Source organism: Triplophysa rosa, linkage group LG6, assembly GCF_024868665.1.
Source record: "Triplophysa rosa linkage group LG6, Trosa_1v2, whole genome shotgun sequence".
NCBI classification, from domain to species: domain Eukaryota; kingdom Metazoa; phylum Chordata; class Actinopteri; order Cypriniformes; family Nemacheilidae; genus Triplophysa; species Triplophysa rosa.
The window spans coordinates 16,315,188-16,336,114 of NC_079895.1; the positions used below are offsets into that span (position 1 = coordinate 16,315,188).

The window sequence follows — 20,927 nt, forward strand, 5'->3', positions numbered from 1 at the left end:
TTCCTGAGGTTTAATTTCTCCTGCTGTCAAATCTTGTGCCAAGAACTATTTGACTTGGCTCAACGGTTCCCCATTTTTCTGTAAAGATTCTCTTTCGTTTGGCTTCAGAATTTAACAAAGTGAATGGATTTTCCAAATTTTCAAATGAATTTTCTATTTTCCTTTTAGTTGCAGTATCTTGAGGGGACAGACAGAGCAAAGCTGCATCCTGGGCCTGACTATGGATCTCAAAAACTATTTCCTCCATAGATAAAACAAAACCATTTAAAACAGACTGACTTACTCCAGCAACTCTTAGTTCTGCAACAGCAGACGCACACATATCCAAAGTGCTCTTTTGTGACTTTAACAGTACAGACGCAGAGGCTACCTCTCCAGGACTGCCAGTCTGATCAGATGTTTCTGCATTACTTTGTTCATCTGTATTGGCAGTCTCACGGTTGTCAAATGTTTCAAAACTCCGATCACTTTGCTCAGCGTGTTTTACGTGCAGATGTTTCCTAAAGCCTGAAAAAGTCCCAAACACAGAACCACAACCTGCCTCTACACACTTTAGGCGAAGAGTCTTTCCTGGAACAAACCCATGAACTAATCTAAAGTGCCTAAGAAGCATTTTTGAACCATTTAACTCAGCCTCACAAACAAAACACTTCATCTTGGCAGAAAAACTTAAGGCACCTAACTAAGCAGCCTTGCTCTCACCTCAGCAACACGTGGACTCTCTTTCACTTTTCCAACATCTATGTTGTACACAGTGGTCTGGATGAAAGTGTACATGTTGTGTAGCATAGTGTTGTAAGAGGTGCCAAAAACATAGTGTGCCTTAAAGAGTTCGTCAAAGGCACCAAGAGAAGAGGTTGACTTGCATGGAATGGCATGCTGATCAAGAATGACGAAGTATTGGTGAACTGAATTCTTCTGAGGTCCCACAGCCAGGAGATAGGGCTGAGCACTAGCAGTGATGACTCGAAGATGCTCATTAATGTTTGTTCCACTCTGAGAAGACAAAGGAAATTACAGAGAATCACTAATAAGTTAATTAAGAAAAAGAAAAAAAGAAAAAAAAACACGAACCTTCTTGAAGACAACAAGATGTCGCTCAGCTTGAGAGGCAGAGACCTTTCCTGGTCTCTTTCGGCCTTGAGCAGAAGGAGGGATCAGATGCAGTAGCAGCACTATAGAAGCGAGATCACTGTCCCAAACTGTTCAGACACATGACACAGCAATGTTAGCAAACCTTGATCAATAATCAAACCTAAAACTAACACACACACACACACATATACGTATGTATATGCGCACTTATTTTTCATAGAATTCATACTGAAAATATATACATGTAAAATTCATCTGAAATGTTTTACCAAAATTAAGTCTCTCATCCGAGTCATCTGTGGGAGATTCAGCTGCTAGCAGGAGTTCTTCTACATCACCAGTAGTTGGAAGCTTTTTGCACTGCTGAATGACTTTTTTCTTGAAGGCAGTCGTCCACTTCTCCAGTAGCTTTCCTGACAGTCCTTCTCCAAAACATCAGAACAAAGTCTTGCTCAATCTAAGACAGGGCAGAAAATAAAGAGAACCAGGCAATTCACTATTAGATATAAATCCATTAAATCAATCTAGGCATTCTAGACAACAGTAAATCCATTTTAAAAGTAATTAAAATGATTTTTATAAATACTTTACCAAGCCTTTGATGTCTTTGAAACGTGGAAACACTGTCAGTATATCACCTGACTGCACAGGGTCAAGAACCATCTTGCGGCGATAGTCAAATGTCAATTTCATTTTCTTTTTGACTGCTTCCTCATCAGCTGAATGGCTCATGAATGCAATAGCTTCTTTGCATTCCTCCTCACTCAAGACAGTCTCAGGGGTAAACTCTGACTCCCGTCTTACAGTTGGTCCACCACCAGACATGCCCTCAGCAGACAATCCTTGTTCTGATGAACAACAAAGCAATTAAGGTTAAAAGAATGCTACATGAAATAAATCCCTATTTATTTAAAACAGACTCCTCTTAGAACAAATAAAGAGGTAACAGTTACGAGATATGTAAAAAAAAGCACAAAACGTCAGATTTCACAATTTCATTCCGAACCTCCAAATGATGCTCTTCGATCCTTCGCCAAGCCTCTCTGTATTGTTTTTATCCTCCATGCCAAATACCCAGTGCCGCTCTCACCATCGTAGTAATGCTCCTTAGAAAGATAAAATACAGAAAAAAGTTTTAAAATTCATAAGCAAATAACAACTCAAGAGAAAAGTACCTAACCTGTACTATGGCTGTGTGATTAGCAGTATTAAAGATGTGTTAAATCAAAACACACACACACACACATATATATATATATATATATATTAGAGAGAGAGATTTTTAAAACAATGATACTTACGTAGCCATTTTTGGCGTAAGGGTCACTGAGGTAAGGGAACAAACCCACAATTCCTCTGGCATATTTTTCTTTCATATGCCTTGGTGGTGATGTACTGCATAATAATAAAAAACCCAATTGTCTTTATTCTAGGTTTACAAAACAAATTAATAGAACTATAATAAGAGATCACATTTACTCCAGTAATATATATATTACCCATTCTTTTCTGTCATGTCAGCTGCTAGAATGTTGACCATTTTTCTCCTTGTGTCATCCCCCAAAGACTTGGTTTGGTTGTATTCATTTATTATCCGGTCACCACCAGGTTTCTGGACAAGAACGGATTCCACCAACTGTTCCGAAAACAAAAATGTTACTTCAAACTATTTTTTTCAAGATAATTTCACACATTCTTTTAAACTTTAATAATAGAAATATAAAATTGATTTAAATTGTTTATATATAGATTGATCAGTCTCAACAGTCTCTTGCCCACCTTTTTAGCTTCTTCATCTAGCCTCATTCGTTTACTGGAAGAGCTTTCTTCAATAATGAGTGTATCCTGTGAGTCAGTAGAGATGGAGGATGAAGACAGAGACCGATCTGACTGCACAGGAGAGGCTTGAGAGGAAGATTCCAAGCCTGGTTGGTTATGGGGGGAGGAATCTTCATGATACTAATAAGCATTGAGGAATTTTCTACCAAGTAACGTAATAAATAGATACCTGCACCATTTGTTATGGTAAGAACTCCAACTGAGGGATCTTTAATTACATCCTCAAAAACATCTCCATCCACCTCAGTCCCTGATTCATCAAGAACCTTCACATTCTCCAGTACACTTGGGACTCCAAACTTTAAAAAGGCTGAAAAAATATATGCAAATTAGTGAGAAAGGTAATGGTCAGTTACTTACTGATAACTTTGACATCATCAGGGCACATGCAACATTACTTACCAGCAGACAAAAATGCCTCCAGGCTCAGCTCAGTTATTTTAACAAATTTTTGGGTATCCCCTAGTTTCACCTTGATCAGCATACTCTACACAGATGACAGGAAAAAGGTTTAGTGCCCAACATATAATATGTACATGCATTCTGCTGCAACAGCTCACGTAGTAAATCACAGTATTTGTGAGTAGAACAGGTACAATGTAGCAAAGAAACTACAAACATTTGTGTATTAATACTAGTGTTTTACTTAATGCATGACATTTGTATTGAAATGAAAAGATACACTCAAAATACTACCTCACTTATCCAGTTACAAATCCAATAAGTTACCTGCAATAGATAATTGTAAAAAGGGAAATAACAAAACGTTAAATCTGCAATAATATGGACTATGGAATGACAAATATATAGTTCTTCAATCGGTTTCATGTTCAAGACTGAGGCGCTTATCAAAAACACTGATGTTTAAATTACTTACACTAGAACAAACAAGATCCGATCCGATCAAGTAACCTATGGTGTATGTCTAACAGCAATAACATTAAATAGTCATTCGTGATAACGAAATGAGAACGTTAAAATGATGAAAACGCAGCAGGCATTTGAAAGAAACTTTTCCGCCTTTTTCTTCTTCTGTTATAATGGCGGAACAGCGCCTTCGTTTCGCGGCCTTGAAACAAGTTAACACAAATCTCATTGCGCCATCTACAGTATGTGGCTTCAATAAAACGACAAAGGTGACGTTAAACAAACGTCTTCATATTTTATAATTATTGGCGACACTAAACAGATTGAATATTTAATGATCTAAACAGTCGCATATATTGTTACTGTTTAAATATAATTACAACATTAATTATGACCATATTTTTGTTTTCGTGATTTAGGTTCTGTATCTAACGTCATAAAACATTCTGAAACGCAACAAAACAATCAAACCCACAACATCGTTAAGCGTCTATTAACATCTATTAAGTATTCACATTTAAGTTAACTTATATAAAAGACATTCACCACAGCTAGACCCAAAACATAGACATTTAGACCTTCCAATAGACACGTTGTATGACTTAAATGATTAAAAAAACACTAACGTACAGCACACATCAAGCTAAGGCAACAGATAAAGTAATCAAGTAAAACTATTGACATAATTTAAGCTTTATCATTCCCATACTGACTAAAAATATTTCTCCAACGCATGCACTTGCCTCGAGGTTAGTTAAGTCGAGTTTAAACCAACCAAATTTCGCAAATGTCATCAAACTGCTTCCAGTGCAGTAATATAGCACATATATTCACATAATCCACAGTAAATTTTGCAGTGTTAAATAAACTCTATAAGAGTTATATTTAACACTGGGCCCGAGTGTATTTGGTCCCACTCAGAAATGGTGATAAATTGACTCTCATCATGGTGTTACATTTCCAGAGTAAAATTAACTCTATTTTGAGTAAAAAATTAACACTGTTCAACACTAAATAGTGTTTCTACAGTTTAACACTTGGGGAAAGTTACTCTGTTTGGTGTTACCACAGTTTAACACTAATACAGAATTAACTCTACATTTATGAAATATTAACACTAATGAGAGTTTATTTACATTTTTAATAGTGTGAAATTATCGTAACCAGAGTAAAATTTTACCACTCGTTTTGTGTTGTAAGTATCAATTTTTCACTCTGTGGTGTAAATATATATTTGTTGGAAAAGTAATAATCACTGTGTTATTAGCTATAAACATTACTAAGGAAAGTATATTTTACATCTAAAAACTAAACAATAACTGTTCTACAATGTGAAATTAACATGTTTTCAAAACAAAGAACACAGAACAACTTTTTCACATTTGAAACATTTATTAACTTTCAGGCTCAGGATACAAGCACAAGTCATGTCTGCATGAAATGGCAATACGGCACTATATGCAATGCAGAATCTGTTATACCATATTTCATCTGAAGATCAAATGGCCTTTTGCACTGCTGAATGACTTTTTTCTTGAAGGCAGTCGTCCACTTCTCCAGTAGCTTGCCTGACACTCCTTCTCCAAACATCAAAACAAAGTCTTGCTCAATCTAAGACAGGGCAGAAAATAAAGAGAACCAGACAATTCACTATAAATCCATGAAATCATTAATCTAGGCATTCTAGACAACAGTAAATCCATTTTAAAAGTAATTAAAATGATTTTTATAAATACTTTACCAAGCCTTTGATGTCTTTGAAACGTGGAAACACTGTCAGTATATCACCTGACTGCACAGGGTCAAGAACCATCTTGCGGGCAGAAGGTGTAAAGAGTACCTGAAAACCATACTTAAGTAAAAGTACAGATACCTTGCAGTGAAAATTACTCCATTACAAGTTACAAGTCACCAATTCCAAAACGACTTGAGTAAAAGTCTTCGAGTATCTGATTTGAACAGTACTTGAGTATTTTACTCATACTGAATGTAGGCTCAAAGAAGCACTAGTCCTCAACATGTCAGTGGAAAAACTAGAAACAGTCGATTTGTGAGGAGAGCAATCGCATTTATTTTCTTAAATCATAATAAGACTGAACACCTCAAAATTGCAACAAATCATGGCCGACATCATAACCTACTGTACGTCTATTACAAACACCCAAGTCTCATTTAAGCTCAACTGCTCATAAGTAAACCAAACTCCTTCAAAAAGGTCTCTTCAATATAACGGATAAATAAAGTAATGTTAAGTAAAATCAAAAAGTCAAAGCCTTTTTGCACTGGACATGCTGGTTTGGGCCTCATGGCCAGCTGCAGTCATGTCCTCATTTCACATACACTGTTAGCCCTTACCTGCCATTTCTACAGTAATATACTGTATTGGCAACACTGTTGCCTGCTAGTTACTGTAGGTGTTTTACAGTAAACTACTGCAATGGCTGTTTGAAGATACATTAATAAAGAATCTATTAACGCACTTAAGTCACACAGTCTTAGATGAACAAGTGTAAATAACAGATGAACACAATAAATCTGTCAAGATTTCACCAGAGGAGAATTAAACACAAACATCAATAACATCTTCACATATTACAGACACCACTTTCACTTTATTTCTGTCATCTGTGTAAGATCTTATTGAGATTGAACTCTAGTTCATAGTGGTTCAATTATGTTTTAAGTCACCATTATGGCGATCAGTGTTTGCTTTGGTTGGACTCTTTGACTTTCTTGTAGCTTTAAAATGTACACTTATACAATAACACTGAAAGGGACTTTACAGGAACCGCAACTTTATGTTTGCTTAGTAACTGAAGATACATCTGAAAGAATTCAATCATTAAATAATAATAATATAGCATTTAAGATTTATTAAGATATGTTTGGTAAAGTGATTACATGTTATAATGGAAAGATCTCTGTCAGAAAATCTTTCTTTGCAATTGAGACACAGTTAGACACTTGACATACAAACCTCAATGGCAATCAAGACAGATAACAGAACAAACATTGGGATCATGAATGAGTTTTGTACTATGATGTTACCCAGCATGCATTGCCGCATGAAGCTGTTCATTTGTTGATTGTCACCATTGTTGAGATTCATATGTGAATTGTTCATTTCTCTGTGTCCGACTCATTCTATAGGTTAATATTTTGTCTATATAGTGTGAGAGCACTTTTGAAAATTGAAATACTATACATTCTTTTTACTGGTTTACATCACTTCATGGCAATAGTCCCACCACATGGTCAAATTTTGAGCAAACATGTTTAGAGCACATTTAGGAAGAGTTAGTTTTAAAAATAAGAGCTTTTGTAGATGTGTGACCTACAGTAACTAGCTGGCAAGAGTGTTGCCAATATATTACTGTAGAAATAGCGGGTAAGGGCTAACCGTGTATAAACCGCCAGCGATTGACATCTACCTGATACTGCACTCATATTCATATAAAGAAGCCATGTTGACAAGTTTTTGTAAGTTATAGCAAAATCCACAAGATTGTAGTACCTTCAATGCCCTGTGAATGGCAATATTAATTATAAGATAGGTGCCATGCAAAATGTAATGTGTAACTGCATTAGTCATTACAAATGTAGTGGAGTAAAGAGTACATATACTTGTTCAAAAATGTAGTTAAGTAGAGAGTAAAAGTTGCTAATATCTTTACTACTCAGTACAACTACAAAGTAGCCAAAAAGATACTTAAGTAAAGTAACTAAGTACATTTACTCCAATAACTTTACACCACTGTTTGCGGCGATAGTCAAATGTCAATTTCATTTTCTTTTTGACTGCTTCCTCATCAGCTGAATGGCTCATGAATGCAATAGCTTCTTTGCATTCCTCCTCACTCAAGACAGTCTCAGGGGTAAACTCTGACTCCCGTCTTACAGTTGGTCCACCACCAGACATGCCCTCAGCAGACAATCCTTGTTCTGATGAACAACAAAGCAATTAAGGTTAAAAGAATGCTACATGAAATAAATCCCTATTTATTTAAAACAGACTCCTCTTAGAACAAATAAAGAGGTAACAGTTACGAGATATGTAAAAAAAAGCACAAAACGTCAGATTTCACAATTTCATTCCGAACCTCCAAATGATGCTCTTCGATCCTTCGCCAAGCCTCTCTGTATTGTTTTTATCCTCCATGCCAAATACCCAGTGCCGCTCTCACCATCGTAGTAATGCTCCTTAGAAAGATAAAATACAGAAAAAAGTTTTAAAATTCATAAGCAAATAACAACTCAAGAGAAAAGTACCTAACCTGTACTATGGCTGTGTGATTAGCAGTATTAAAGATGTGTTAAATCAAAACACACACACACACACATATATATATATATATATATATTAGAGAGAGAGATTTTTAAAACAATGATACTTACGTAGCCATTTTTGGCGTAAGGGTCACTGAGGNATTCAAATTAACACAAAAGAGAACACTTAAAAGAGCGTACCTTTCGATCCGTGGAAAGAGAAAATGGCGCCGACCAAAAACTTCTGTAACTGTCCTGATCTTCTCGAAGGAGGTTGCTTGAAGGGGCGGGGCTTAACAGAGTGAAGCTAACGTCTCAGAATTTTACTCTGATAATTTTCACCAACACTAGGGGCATCTTTCACCATTTGTTGTTAAGTTGACTCCTTAAGTGTAAATATAGAGTAACACTGCTTGATTAACACTGCCGATTTTACTGTGTTGGTAATTCACTCAGGAAGCACTTTTAGTGGGTTCGTCGCAGTGTTAATTTTGACAGCAAATTTTGATTCAGTTTTAGTCATAGTCTTTTGACGAAAATGCAATTTAGTTTTAGTCACATTTTAGTCAACCCCATCATTTTAGTTTTAGTCTAGTTTTAGTCGACGAAATATGAAAAACATTTTAGTCGAATAATATACATTATATTTAGTCTACTAAAATCTAAATGGTTTAAATCATTTACTTAAAGTAATTAAATCTTCCATACAAAGATTCAACTGTTTTGACATAATTTACTTCACCTTAAAATGAAATTAAACCAGGTCATTACCTTTATTTTTCAGAAAAGTTCAGTAACTAGATTTGCATTGTTGGAACACAGAATATTAGACCATGAATGACATGTTCCAGTTCATTCAATCCCATTTGACTCAATTGACTCGTTAAGTAGGGCGTTTCATTCAGTTCATTCAACCAATGAAACGCTCTGACAGGGCTCACACTCAAAGGCTATTGGCTCATGGAATGCCTCTTTGAAGAAAGAGCTGCACTGTCTTTGCTGATACAGCAATGAATGAGAAATAGCTTTCAAAAAGACATATTATATAAATTGTATTACATTTCTTTAATCATGCAAACATGTTACATACTTGGTTCGAATGTACAGTTTGACTCACTTCATCACTTCTATAATCAGTAGAGGACAGCGCTGGTTTCTTTTGGCTGACTTTATGTTGCATTTCACGTTATGCAGCAGCTCGTGTTAAGTTAACATAGGCATATAAAAACCTTTGTGCTGCCTTCGTAATGTGTTTCGGGGTAACTCGCCTGCAGTCGCACTTCAAGTTTGCGGCGTTTTACCGGCGATCGTGAAGGAAAATAAGACGCTTTGTAAACCGCGTGGAGACACAGAATACAGTGTGTGCTTCCCCTTCTCCCAGAGACTTCTCTCTACCATTTATATGAGATAAGCACATGCGCGCAAACTGATGTCCGCCAGGTGGGACAAGAATATTTTCGTCTCGTTTTTATTAGTTGACGAAAATGTCAGTATATTTTTATTACAGTTTTCGTTATCATGCATTCATTTTTATTAGTTATCATCTCGTTTTCGTCAGTGAAAACATGTCGTTAACGAATACTTTTCATCATAGTTTTCGTCAACGAAATTAACACTGGTTCGTGGAAATTTCCCCATTCAAATAAACTGCCATATGGCGCATAGTGGGGGCGATGGATCGTCTCACCGAAAAAGGATCCCCGGTAGTCGCTGAATAGATCAGCAACACCCATTTACACTTACCCAGGGGTAAGACCACCACACTTATAGCTACCCCCATATAGTGGGTGAGTGGACACCTCTTGGGGCGCCCAGAGCCATGGAGACCCTGGTGAGACCCCCACCCCCCCCACCACGGTCCACGAAACCGTTTGTGGTCCACGCCAGCCTTTTCCCATTCAGGTAAGCCTCCGCAGAGGTAATCCAACCTTCTAAATAGCGCTTTCACAGCTAAATGGCTGGTCATTCAGGGTGGGGTAGCTTACTGCTGGGAGTCGAGTCCTTGCTTTCGCTATTCGTCCCCGCTGGCCATTGAACGCTGGGGTGTACCAGGACCAGCCCCCAGACACGCCCACTACCACGAAACCACTTCTGTCCACTGATCATCTACTTCACTCACTGGGCCTCAGATCAAAGGGGGTGGAACCCAGGCCCGCCCACTACCACAAACCATTTTTTGTCCACTAGCACATTACTTTTCCCGAAAGCACCCTGGGGGTCCGACGACCCCCGGCCCGTCGGGCGGGGGTCCGGATTCCGACAAACGAAATAGGCAAAGAGAGTGACGTATGATTAGGAATATTAAAAAAATGGGCCAGCTCGTTAGCCCTTTCGGTATGTCGCCCGTGGGGCGTGTACGCAAAGCCACTGTGCAATTTGGGGTCCATTCGGGCCCCCAGGGTCTCGCGGCTTGAGGTCCTCGTGTAGTGTAAATGAGTGACTCTGCAACCACTGAACAGACTACACAGCAACCAGGAAGTTCCCTCTTACCATTGTAACTGACAGGCCACGTGTTTGTGTTATCAAGGAGGCTTATTTTTGTATCAAAACAATGCATTTTACGTTTAAAGATCATGCTATGTTGTTCAACACAGTGTGCTTAATCACATACTGGTAGATGAGATAAAACAAAGGTCACTGAGGGTCACAGTTAATCACATTGTCATTTTAAACAATGCCGCCGAAACACTTATAGGCCTCCGCGAATAATGGATATGATAGCACTGAAAGTCCGCTACCCATTTATTTGCATGCCACGTTGTAGTGGTATTTGGATGTCAACCTTAGCCCAAAATATGCATACTGTGACTAATGCACACAGTATGTCGTGCAACACAGTGTACCTAATCACATACTGGAAGATCAATGCAAATAAACAACATTTGGATTCATTTTAGTCATTTTATGCATTGCCGTTGAAACAGCTATTTGGCCTCCCTGAACAGACTACACAGCAACCAGGAAGTTCCCTCCTTCCATTGTAACTGACAGGCCACGTGTTGTGTTATCTCGGAGGCTTATTTTTGTATCAAAACATGCATTTTAGTTTAAGATCATGCTATGTTGTTCAACACAGATGTGCTTAATCACATACTGGTAGGATGAGATAAACAAAGGTCACTGAGGGTCACAGTAGTCACAATTTGTCATTTTAAAAATGCGCCGAAACACTTAGAGGCCTCCGCCAATAATTGGAAATGATACACTGAAAATCCCCGCTACCCATTTATTTGCATGCCACGTGTAGTGGTTATTTGGATGTCAACCTTAGGCCCAAATATGCATACTGTGACTAATGCACACAGTATGTCATGCAACAGGTGTCCCTTCAATACTGGAATTGATAGATGAAACAAAGGTCATGAGGGTCAGATGTTAGTCATAAATTGTGTCATTTAACAAATAATTATTAAATGATTTTGAACCAATGTCTTGATCATGGAAGATCCAAATACGACCTATTATACAAGATTTCTAGCAGAGTTTTTTCCCCAAACAACTTGTGGTGATGGAGGTGCTTGTTTTCCTTTATTATTTTAAGCTTCAGACCCAAAGAGTCAACTGATTTTTGCTTTTCACTTGGGTGTGATACAGAAATGTTAATATCAATAGGAATATATTTAAGAGATATTTTACTCATAAGAATTAATAGCGGTGTTAATAATTGTGGCCAGTGTGTTTTTTATGTAGCATTTATTTCATTATGTTATTTCCCCCTACCTTCAATTGTTTTACTTCAATGAAACATTGTATTTTGTGAGAAACAATGCAGATTGGTTTTCACAGCTTTCTTTGCTCATATTTATCAAGGATGCCCAAATTTTGTCCACAACAGTAAATGGATAGTTGACAAATATACTGTATATGTCCTATGGTGTGACAAAGCAATTTTTAGAAAACAAACTTTTTTTAAAAAAATTTGCTGTCAGATCATGGGACACTCGGTACAGTATATTTTTCAACTACACAGCAAATTGGCCAGTGTTAAATGAACACTGCTGGGTGTTTATATGTGTCCACACTATAGGGTGTTAAAGTAACACTGAAGCAGTGTTGAAGATAATGAGATAATGAAGTGATTCATTAAGAGATGATTGAGTCATTAATGATGAACACCTGCTGTTAACAAACACAATTAAGGGAACAAACCCACAATTCCAAATTCTTTCACCTGCCTTGGTGGTGATGTACTGCATAATAATAGAAAAATCAATTGTCTTTATTCTAGGTTTACAAAAATTAATAGAACTATAATGAGATCACATTTACTCCAGTAAATGATATATATACAGTGGGTACGGAAAGTATTCAGACCCCCTTAAATTTTTCACTCTTTGTTATATTGCAGCCATTTGCTAAAATCAATTAAGTTCATTTTTTTTCCTCATTAATGTACACACAGCACCCCATATGGACAGAAAAACACAGAATTGTTGACATTTTTGCACATTTATTAAAAAAGAAAAACTGAAATATCACATGGTCCTAAGTATTCAGACCCTTTGCTGTGACACTCATATATTTAACTCTGGTGCTGTCCATTTCTTCTGATCATCCTTGAGATGGTTCTACACCTTCATTTGAGTCCATAGCTGTGTTTGATTATACTGATTGGACTTGATTAGGAAAGCCACACACCTGTCTATATAAGACCTTACAGCTCTCAGTGCATGTCAGAGCAAATGAGAATCATGAGGTCAAAGGAACTGCCTGAAGAGCTCAGAGACAGAATTGTGGCAAGGCACAGATCTGGCCAAGGTTACAAAAAAATTTCTGCTGCACTTAAGGTTCCTAAGAGCACAGTGGCCTCCATAATCCTTAAATGGAAGACGTTTGGGACGACCAGAACCCTTCCTAGAGCTGGCCGTCTGGCCAAACTGAGCTATCGGGGGAGAAGAGCCTTGGTGAGAGAGGTAAAGAAGAACCCAAAGATCACTGTGGCTGAGCTCCAGAGATGCAGTCGGGAGATGGGAGAAAGTTGTAGAAAGTCAACCATCACTGCAGCCCTCCACCAGTCGGGGCTTTATGGCAGAGTGGCCTCTCCTCAGTGCAAGACACATGAAAGCCCGCATGGAGTTTGCTAAAAAACACCTGAAGGACTCCAAGATGGTGAGAAATAAGATTCTCTGGTCTGATGAGACCAAGATAGAACTTTTTGGCCTTAATTCTAAGCAGTATGTGTGGAGAAAACCAGGCACTGCTCATCACCTGTCCAATACAGTCCCAACAGTGGTGGCAGCATCATGCTGTAGGAGTGTTTTTCAGCTGCAGGGACAGGACGACTGGTTGCAATCGAGGGAAAGATGAATGCGGCCAAGTACAGCGATATCCTGGATGAAAACCTTCTCCAGAGTGCTCAGGACCTCAGACTGGGCCGAAGGTTCACCTTCCAACAAGACAATGACCCTAAGCATACAGCTAAAATAACGAAGGAGTGGCTTCACAACAACTCCGTGACTGTTCTTGAATGGCCCAGCCAGAGCCCTGACTTAAACCCAATTGAGCATCTCTGGAGAGACCTGGAAATGGCTGTCCACCAACGTTGGCCATCCAACCTGACAGAACTGGAGAGGATCTGCAAGGAGGAATGGCAGAGGATCCCCAAATCCAGGAGTGACAAACTTGTTGCATCTTTCCCAAAAAGACTCATGGCTGTATTAGATCAAAAGGGTGCTTCTACTAAATACTGAGCAAAGGGTCTGAATACTCAGGACCATGTGATATTTCAGTTTTTCTTTTTTAATAAATGTGCAAAAATGTCAACAATTCTGTGTTTTTCTGTCAATATGGGGTGCTGTGTGTACATTAATGAGGAAAAAAATGAACTTAAATGATTTTAGCAAATGGCTGCAATATAACAAAGAGTGAAACATTTAAGGGGGTCTGAATACTTTCCGTACCCACTGTATATTACCCATCCTTTTCTGTCATGTCAGCTGCTAGAATGTTGACCATTTTTCTCCTTGTGTCATCCCCCAAAGACTTGGTTCGGTTGTATTTATTTATTATTCGGTCACCACCAGGTTTCTGGACAAGAACGGATTCCACCAACTGTTCCGAAAACAAAAATGTTACTTCAAACTATTTTTTCAAGATAATTTCACACATTCTTTTAAACTTTAATAATAGAAATATAAAACTGATTTAAATTGTTTTTATATAGATTGATCAGTCTCATCAGTCTCTTGCCCACCTTTTTAGCTTCTTCATCTAGCCTCATTCGTTTACTGGAAGAGCTTTCTTCAATAATGAGTGTATCCTGTGAGTCAGTAGAGACGGAGGATGAAGACAGAGACCGATCTGACTGCACAGGAGAGGCTTGAGAGGAAGATTCCAAGCCTGGTTTGATATGGGGGGAGGAATCTTCATGATACTAATAAGCATTGAGGAATTTTTTACCAAGTAACGTAATAAATAGATACCTGCACCATTTGTTATGGTAAGAACTCCAACTGAGGGATCTTTAACTACATCCTCAAAAACATCTCCATCCACCTCAGTCCCTGATTCATCAAGAACCTTCACATTCTCCAGTACACTTGGGACTCCAAACTTTAAAAAGGCTGAAAAAATATATGCAAATTAGTGAGAAAGGTAATGGTCAGTTACTTACTGATAACTTTGACATCATCAGGGCACATGCAACATTACTTTCCAGCAGACAAAAATGCCTCCTTGCTCAGCTCAGTTATTTTAACAAATTTTTGGGTATCCCCTAGTTTCACCTTGATCAGCATACTCTACACAGATGACAGGAAAAAGGTTTAGTGCCCAACATATAATATGTACATGCATTCTGCTGCAACAGCTCACATAGTAAATCACAGTATTTGTGATTAGAACAGGTACAATGTAGCAAAGAAACTACAAACATTTGTGTATTAATACAGTACTAGTGTTTTACTTCATGCATGCCATTTGTATTGAAATGAAAAGATAAACTCAAAATATTACCTCACTCATCCAGTTACAAATCCAATAAGTTACCTGCAATAGATAATTCAAAAAAGGGCAATAACAAAACGTTAATTCTGCAATAATATGTGCTATGAAATGACTAATATAGTTCTGCAATCGGTTTCATGTTCAAGACTGAGGCTCTTATCAAAAACACTGATGTTTAAATTACTTACACTAGAACAAACATGTTCCGATCCGATCATGTAACCTAATGGTGTATGTCTAACAGCAATAACATTAAATAGTCATTCGTGATAACGAAATGAGAACGTTAAAATGATGAAAACGCAGCAGGCATTTGAAAGAAACTTTTCCGCCTTCTTCTTCTGTTTTAATGGCGGAACAGCGCCTTCGTTTCGCGGCCTTAAAAACCAAGTCAACACAAATCTCATTGCGCCATCTATGTGGCTTCAATAAAACGACAAAGGTGACGTTTAACAAACGTCTTCATATTTTATCATTATTGGCGACACTAAACAGATTGAATCTTTAATGATCTAAACAGTTGCATATATAGTTACTGTTTAAATATAATTACAACATTAATTATAACCATATTTTTGTTTTCGTGATTTAGGTTCTGTATCTAACGTCATAAAACATTCTGAAACTCAACAAAACAATCAAATCCACAACATCGTTAAGCGAACTAACATCTATTAAGTATTCACATTTAAGTTAACTTATATAAAAGACACATTCGCCACAGCTAGACCCAAAACATAGACATTTAGACCTTACAATAGACACGTTATACGACTTAAATGATTTAAAAAATACTAACGTACAGCACACATCAAGCTAAGGCAACAGATGAAGTAATCAAGTAAAACTATTGACATAATTTAAGCTTTATCATTCCCATAGTGACTAAAAATATTTCTCCAACGCATGCACTTGCCTCGAGGTTGGTTAAGTGGAGTTTAAACCAACCAAATTTCGCAAATGTCATCAAACTGCTTCCAGTGCAGTAATATAGCACATATATTCACACAATCATTCAAATTAACACAAAAGAGAACACTTAAAAGATCGTACCTTTCGATCCGTGGAAAGAGAAAATGGCGACGACCAGACAACTTATGTAACTGTCCTGATCTTCTCGAAGAAGGTCGCTTGAGGGGCAGGCTTAACAGAGTAAAGCTAACGTCTCAGAATTTTACTCTGATAATTTTCACCAACACTAGGGGCATCTTTCACCATTTGTTGTTAAGTTGACCCCTTAAGTGTAAATATAGAGTAACACTGCTTGATTAACACTGCCGATTTTACTGTGTAAGGCTTAGCCTGACAGTTAGCCTGCCTCGGACCAGGCTAGTTTCCCAGCATAAGTTGCCATAGTAACTCAGTTCAAACTATTTTAAATTTGCTTTATGAAACCGAATCGACCGACAATAAGTCTGATTTACCCAAATAAGCCTGGCTTATTTCCTAATCTTGTTTTATGGAACAGCCCTTGGGTCACACTCATGAGTGCAAGTTGCGTCTATTATTGACATTGATAGTAAACTATAATAATCAACAATGAACATGTGTGCAGTTTTATCAAGCACCCGTTGCACTTATAGATTGCTGGCAGTGTCTCTAGACTGACTTTCACAAGGCTGGCCAGGAGTTCTCATCTCTTGTCATCTAAAACAATTATGAACATTGCAGTATAAGTTATCTCGCCCTTTCTCCCTCATTTATTGATTCACCACACAAACTAACTTTTGTGAAGTTGGCTAGTTAGATACAATTTAATATGCAAACAATCCCCATACAGTTACTGTATATTAATGATAGCAAATATGCACATTTTATTAAAGAATACGCAGTGGTTTTAAAAGTGGACACCGGCGAACAGAGAAATGCGATTAAGACCCCGGGACGCTGTCGCGACGGAGGGGGACCTCGCGTACAGTGTAGCATGAGCCTCCTCTGGCTCATTTTCTGTAACACCTGCTGCAGCGTCGCCCGAAGAGGCAGTAGCTTCAGGGGCAGGCTTACGAAAACACTCAAATAGTGTAGTTTAAATGCTTGCCTTTCATGAATGATCTGCCGGTTTCACCAATGGTTCAAAAGTCAGTGTGTGGCACTTTTCTGATACAAAATAATTTTGTTATGTATCCTCATGCTTTTTTAAGTGGGTATACGAAAATCCTTGATATTGTTTAGTGGGCATACGGCGTATACCTGCGTATCACGTAGACTACACCTCTGTGTCTGGCCTTAAAACGATAGGACATGTTTTTCCCTCGCAAAATGTTTGTGTTTGTTACAAATGAGCTAATAAAGCATTTTATATAAATATTTAATCTCAAATGATCTATTAATGGGGCAAGTAGCTATGTAATGAGCAGGATCCAGTTGGTTGGCTATATCTTATCCTTTACCTAAAAAGTGTTATACATGTTCAGACATGCACGTTAACTTAAAAAGTGCATTACTTCATTAACAGTGACAGTTACAATTAAAGCCACTTCTCATTTCAGGAGTTACTCTGTGGGATAAAGCATCATTGTATAAAGATTTGGACACTCACATAAGGCCTCGAACGGATTTAAAGTTTAGTAGCTCTGACACTCTCTCTAGTAAGAGCAGTCTCATGGATATAAGTGCTTCTCTGAAGGCCAGCTTCATGGGTGGACTGGTGGAGGTGGGGGGATCTGCCAAGTATCTGCATGACACCAAATCCTCAAACCAACAGTCCAGAGTGACAATGAATTACACTCAAACCACAAGATTTGACCAGCTCACTATGACCCAACTGAGCGACATCACCTACCCTGAGGTATTTGAAAAGAAAACTGCAACTCATGTGGTCACAGCTGTACTGTACGGAGCTCAGGCCTTCATGGTGTTTGATCAGACATTTTCAGAAGATGAAAACAAGCAAACGATTGAGGGAGAACTGAATGTCATGGTCAAGAAGATCCCTACATTTTCCATTGAAGGAAAAGGATCTTTAGAATTGACAGTTGGTGAGAAGAAGATAGCCGAGAATATCAGCTGCACATTTTATGGCGATTTCCTTCTTGCGCAGAATCCCACCACATACATGGAAGCCCTGCAGGTGTACAAGGAGCTCCCCAAACTGCTGAAGGATAATCCAGAGAATGTGGTTCCAATAAAAGTCTGGCTTTATCCTCTTCATATGTTAAACACGCAAGCAGCTCGGCTGATGACAGAAATCAGCACAAGTCTGTTGTTCAACACTGAAGCTGTAATGGAAAATCTGGAAAAGGTGGAGAGGAGATGTAATGACCTGTTCAGCAGGACACAGGTAAATCTTTCCAGTGACATTAAAGAGAGGCTGACCTCATTTCAGAGTTCATTCAACATTTACAAGCTGGTTTTCCAGAAAGCACTTAGAAGAGTCTTGCCTGCTATTCGAGGAGGAGGAGAGAAGGAGCAGTCTCTGGAAAACATCCTGAAAATTCACACCAGGTCCCCTTTTAATGCTAGCAAGCTTAACACGTATTTAGATAATACAAAGTCTGAACTTGTCCTCGTGACCTCTTACACCCGATCTCTGAAGGGAATCGCAGCTGTAGACGCAAATGGTCTGACCACCATCCTCTGCAATCCTGATATTGATGTAGTGGTGTGCTTGACCTTAACATCTCTAAAGTATGAAGACCCATATCTTTCATCTCTGTATGAGTTCCTGCAATATGATGAGTTTATGGAGGTTGATGGAAAACCAACGTTGCATTCTATAACCCCAAGACGTATTATAGAGTGGTTCAAAGATCCAGAGGCCATTAAAAACATAAGAGTGAACTTATCTCTCTTCAAAAGCTTCGCAGATGCCAGTAAAGATGATAAGAAAATGTGCTTCGTAGTTTCTGCCATCTCTGATTCCTCCAGTCCAGGCTCCTCCATCTATCTGTATGAACAAGGTACGCTGACAAACAGACACTTTAAGCCTCCGGTGTCCAAGCTGCCCAAACCCATAGTGAAGAGCATCAATGAAAACTCAGTGTCCTTGATACTGCAAAAGTCCCCAACTGGAGAAACAGTGCAGTACAGAGTGGAGTACAAGGAGGAAAAAACAGAGAAGGAAGAGTGGATTTTCATCAACACATCTGATGAACACGTTACACTGACTAGACTAAAGTTTGGAAAGGAGTACTTGATCCGTTACAGGACAGTACAGTAAAATGGGAATGAGTGAAGCCTGTGATGCTGTCTCTGTTTCTTTAGGTAAATGTTTTCTGCACATTTGGTACACTTTTAGAAAAAGGCCAAAAAAGGGGCCTAAACTGTGACTGGGACAGTACAATTTAAACAGGTCCCAATGTGTACCATTTAGGTACAAATATGCATACATTTGGTACCGGTATGTTAATTTGAGGTACTTTTAATGCATCTTTAATTGCAAATGTGTACATTTTGAAAGGGTACCATTCCAGTGACAGCTTGGGACCATTTTTTGACAGTGTACAAAATTATATTAAAAAAGTTAATTATCTTAAAAAAATGTGTTTATATTTTTAAATTCCCCATTGTGTTTTTTCTGTTTACTTCCTCAGCTCCACCTGTGATTGTGGGCGGGACGGGAGGTTGTGCGTTCTCCACTATCTTTAATTCCACCATTCAGAAGATCAGCATTTCTTATGACAAGGTCTTTGAAGATTCTATTTTATTAAAATGTTTATTAAAATGTATTAAAAGATTTATTTCATCATTTGTGGTCATCCAACTACTAAGCACATTGTTTTTTATATCATACATATAATACTTTTTTCTGTGTTCCCCAGTATGATCCCTTCATGAAAATGAAACTGACTTTTGAAGATGGAAAGATGATAAATTTTGGTAAAGAAATAGGAAATTGCCAAGCAGAATTTGTCTTTGAAAAAGATGATAAAATCCTCAGTGCAACAGTGTGGCCAAATGATAAGTATACCAGAACTGCAGGTTTGGAATTTATGGTTGCAAAAGGAAATGGTGAAAGAAAACACTACTTTGCCAAGGGTGAGCTGCTTGGTCAGCCTGTGAGTCTTGATGTGAAGACAGGAAACTGTTATGGCATTACGGGAAGAAGTGGAGCACACATTGACGCTCTGGGCTTCTACTTTTTTTAAATGCATCCAGCTATGTTGCTGATAGTATCCAAATTACAAAAAGCTTTTATAACATATAATATAATTCAATTATTTGTCAAGTATGGTGACCCATACCCGAAATGTGACTCTGCATTTAACCCATCCAGAGAGTAGTGAACACACGCACAGCAAGTCGTGAACACACGTACACCCGGAGCAGTGGGCAGCTATCACTGCAGCGCCCGGGGAGCAAGTAGGGGTAAGGTGCCTTGCTCAAGGGCTCCTCAGTCGTTGCCCGCCGGCCCTGGGGATCAAACCGGCAACCTTCTGGTCACGAGTCCGACTCTCTAACCATTAGACCACGACTGCCCCTCTTCTTCTGTAAACGTTTATCCAGCAATTTTACTAGTTAGCAGTTTCACTAGTTTAGCAGTTTTTAAAGCTTTGACTGGATTAGCTGCTTAATATCTCTGTGAACTCTTAAATCCAAATACATCTGTTAGATCTGAGGTCTTCTGAACATTGATGGTCCCGAAATCTAGGTTAAAGTTGAGGGGCCAAAGCTGTGGAATAATCTTCCGGGTTCCCTCAGACTAATTTCTGTAGAATCTGAATTTAAATCTAGGTTAAAAATATATTTTGAACCAGGCATATTACTGTTCCTGGAGGTTTTGAGGCCCCATCATTTATTGATGTTTGATTTATTCCTTTATTCTCATTGCACAAATCTCATTGGACAACAAAACCAGTCTTATGGGTCAATTTTTCGAAATTGAGATTTTTTACATAATCTGAAAGCTGAATAAATAAACTTTCTATAGATATATGAGTTGTTAGAATAGGACAATATCTGGCTGAGATACAACC

General features: G+C 38.2%; 1 protein-coding gene, 1 long non-coding RNA gene and 1 pseudogene across 2 annotated transcripts; 1 reads left to right on the plus strand and 2 right to left on the minus strand.

Moving 5' to 3' along the window:
• Positions 1-922: 922 nt before the first annotated feature.
• Positions 923-2,648, minus strand: LOC130556120 (uncharacterized). The gene is made up of 7 exons (XM_057336833.1): positions 2,595-2,648; positions 2,397-2,490; positions 2,102-2,201; positions 1,687-1,943; positions 1,365-1,552; positions 1,075-1,202; positions 923-996 (listed from the first exon to the last, which is right to left on the minus strand). The coding sequence occupies exons 1-5, from the start codon at positions 2,633-2,635 to the stop codon at positions 1,430-1,432; spliced, it is 615 nt and encodes a 204-aa protein (XP_057192816.1). The 5' UTR covers positions 2,636-2,648; the 3' UTR covers positions 923-996; positions 1,075-1,202; positions 1,365-1,429.
• A 4,920-nt stretch (positions 2,649-7,568) lies between these two features.
• Positions 7,569-8,216, minus strand: LOC130555264 (uncharacterized). The gene is made up of 3 exons (XR_008963105.1): positions 8,197-8,216; positions 7,902-8,001; positions 7,569-7,743 (listed from the first exon to the last, which is right to left on the minus strand). It is a non-coding gene; the product is annotated as an uncharacterized LOC130555264 (long non-coding RNA).
• A 9,254-nt stretch (positions 8,217-17,470) lies between these two features.
• LOC130555327 (cytolytic toxin-alpha-like) lies at positions 17,471-20,918 on the plus strand (annotated as a pseudogene).
• Positions 20,919-20,927: the final 9 nt, after the last annotated feature.

Excerpts from the sequence above, each read along its gene's own strand:
- LOC130556120 (XM_057336833.1), bottom strand. The coding sequence starts at position 2,635 with ATGGTCAACATTCTAGCAGCTGACATGACAGAAAAGAATGG. Across the intron at positions 2,491-2,594 it reads GACATGACAGAAAAGAATGG|TACATCACCACCAAGGCATA; the intron begins GTAATATATATA and ends ATTATTATGCAG. Across the intron at positions 1,944-2,101 it reads TCGAAGAGCATCATTTGGAG|AACAAGGATTGTCTGCTGAG; the intron begins GTTCGGAATGAA and ends GTTGTTCATCAG.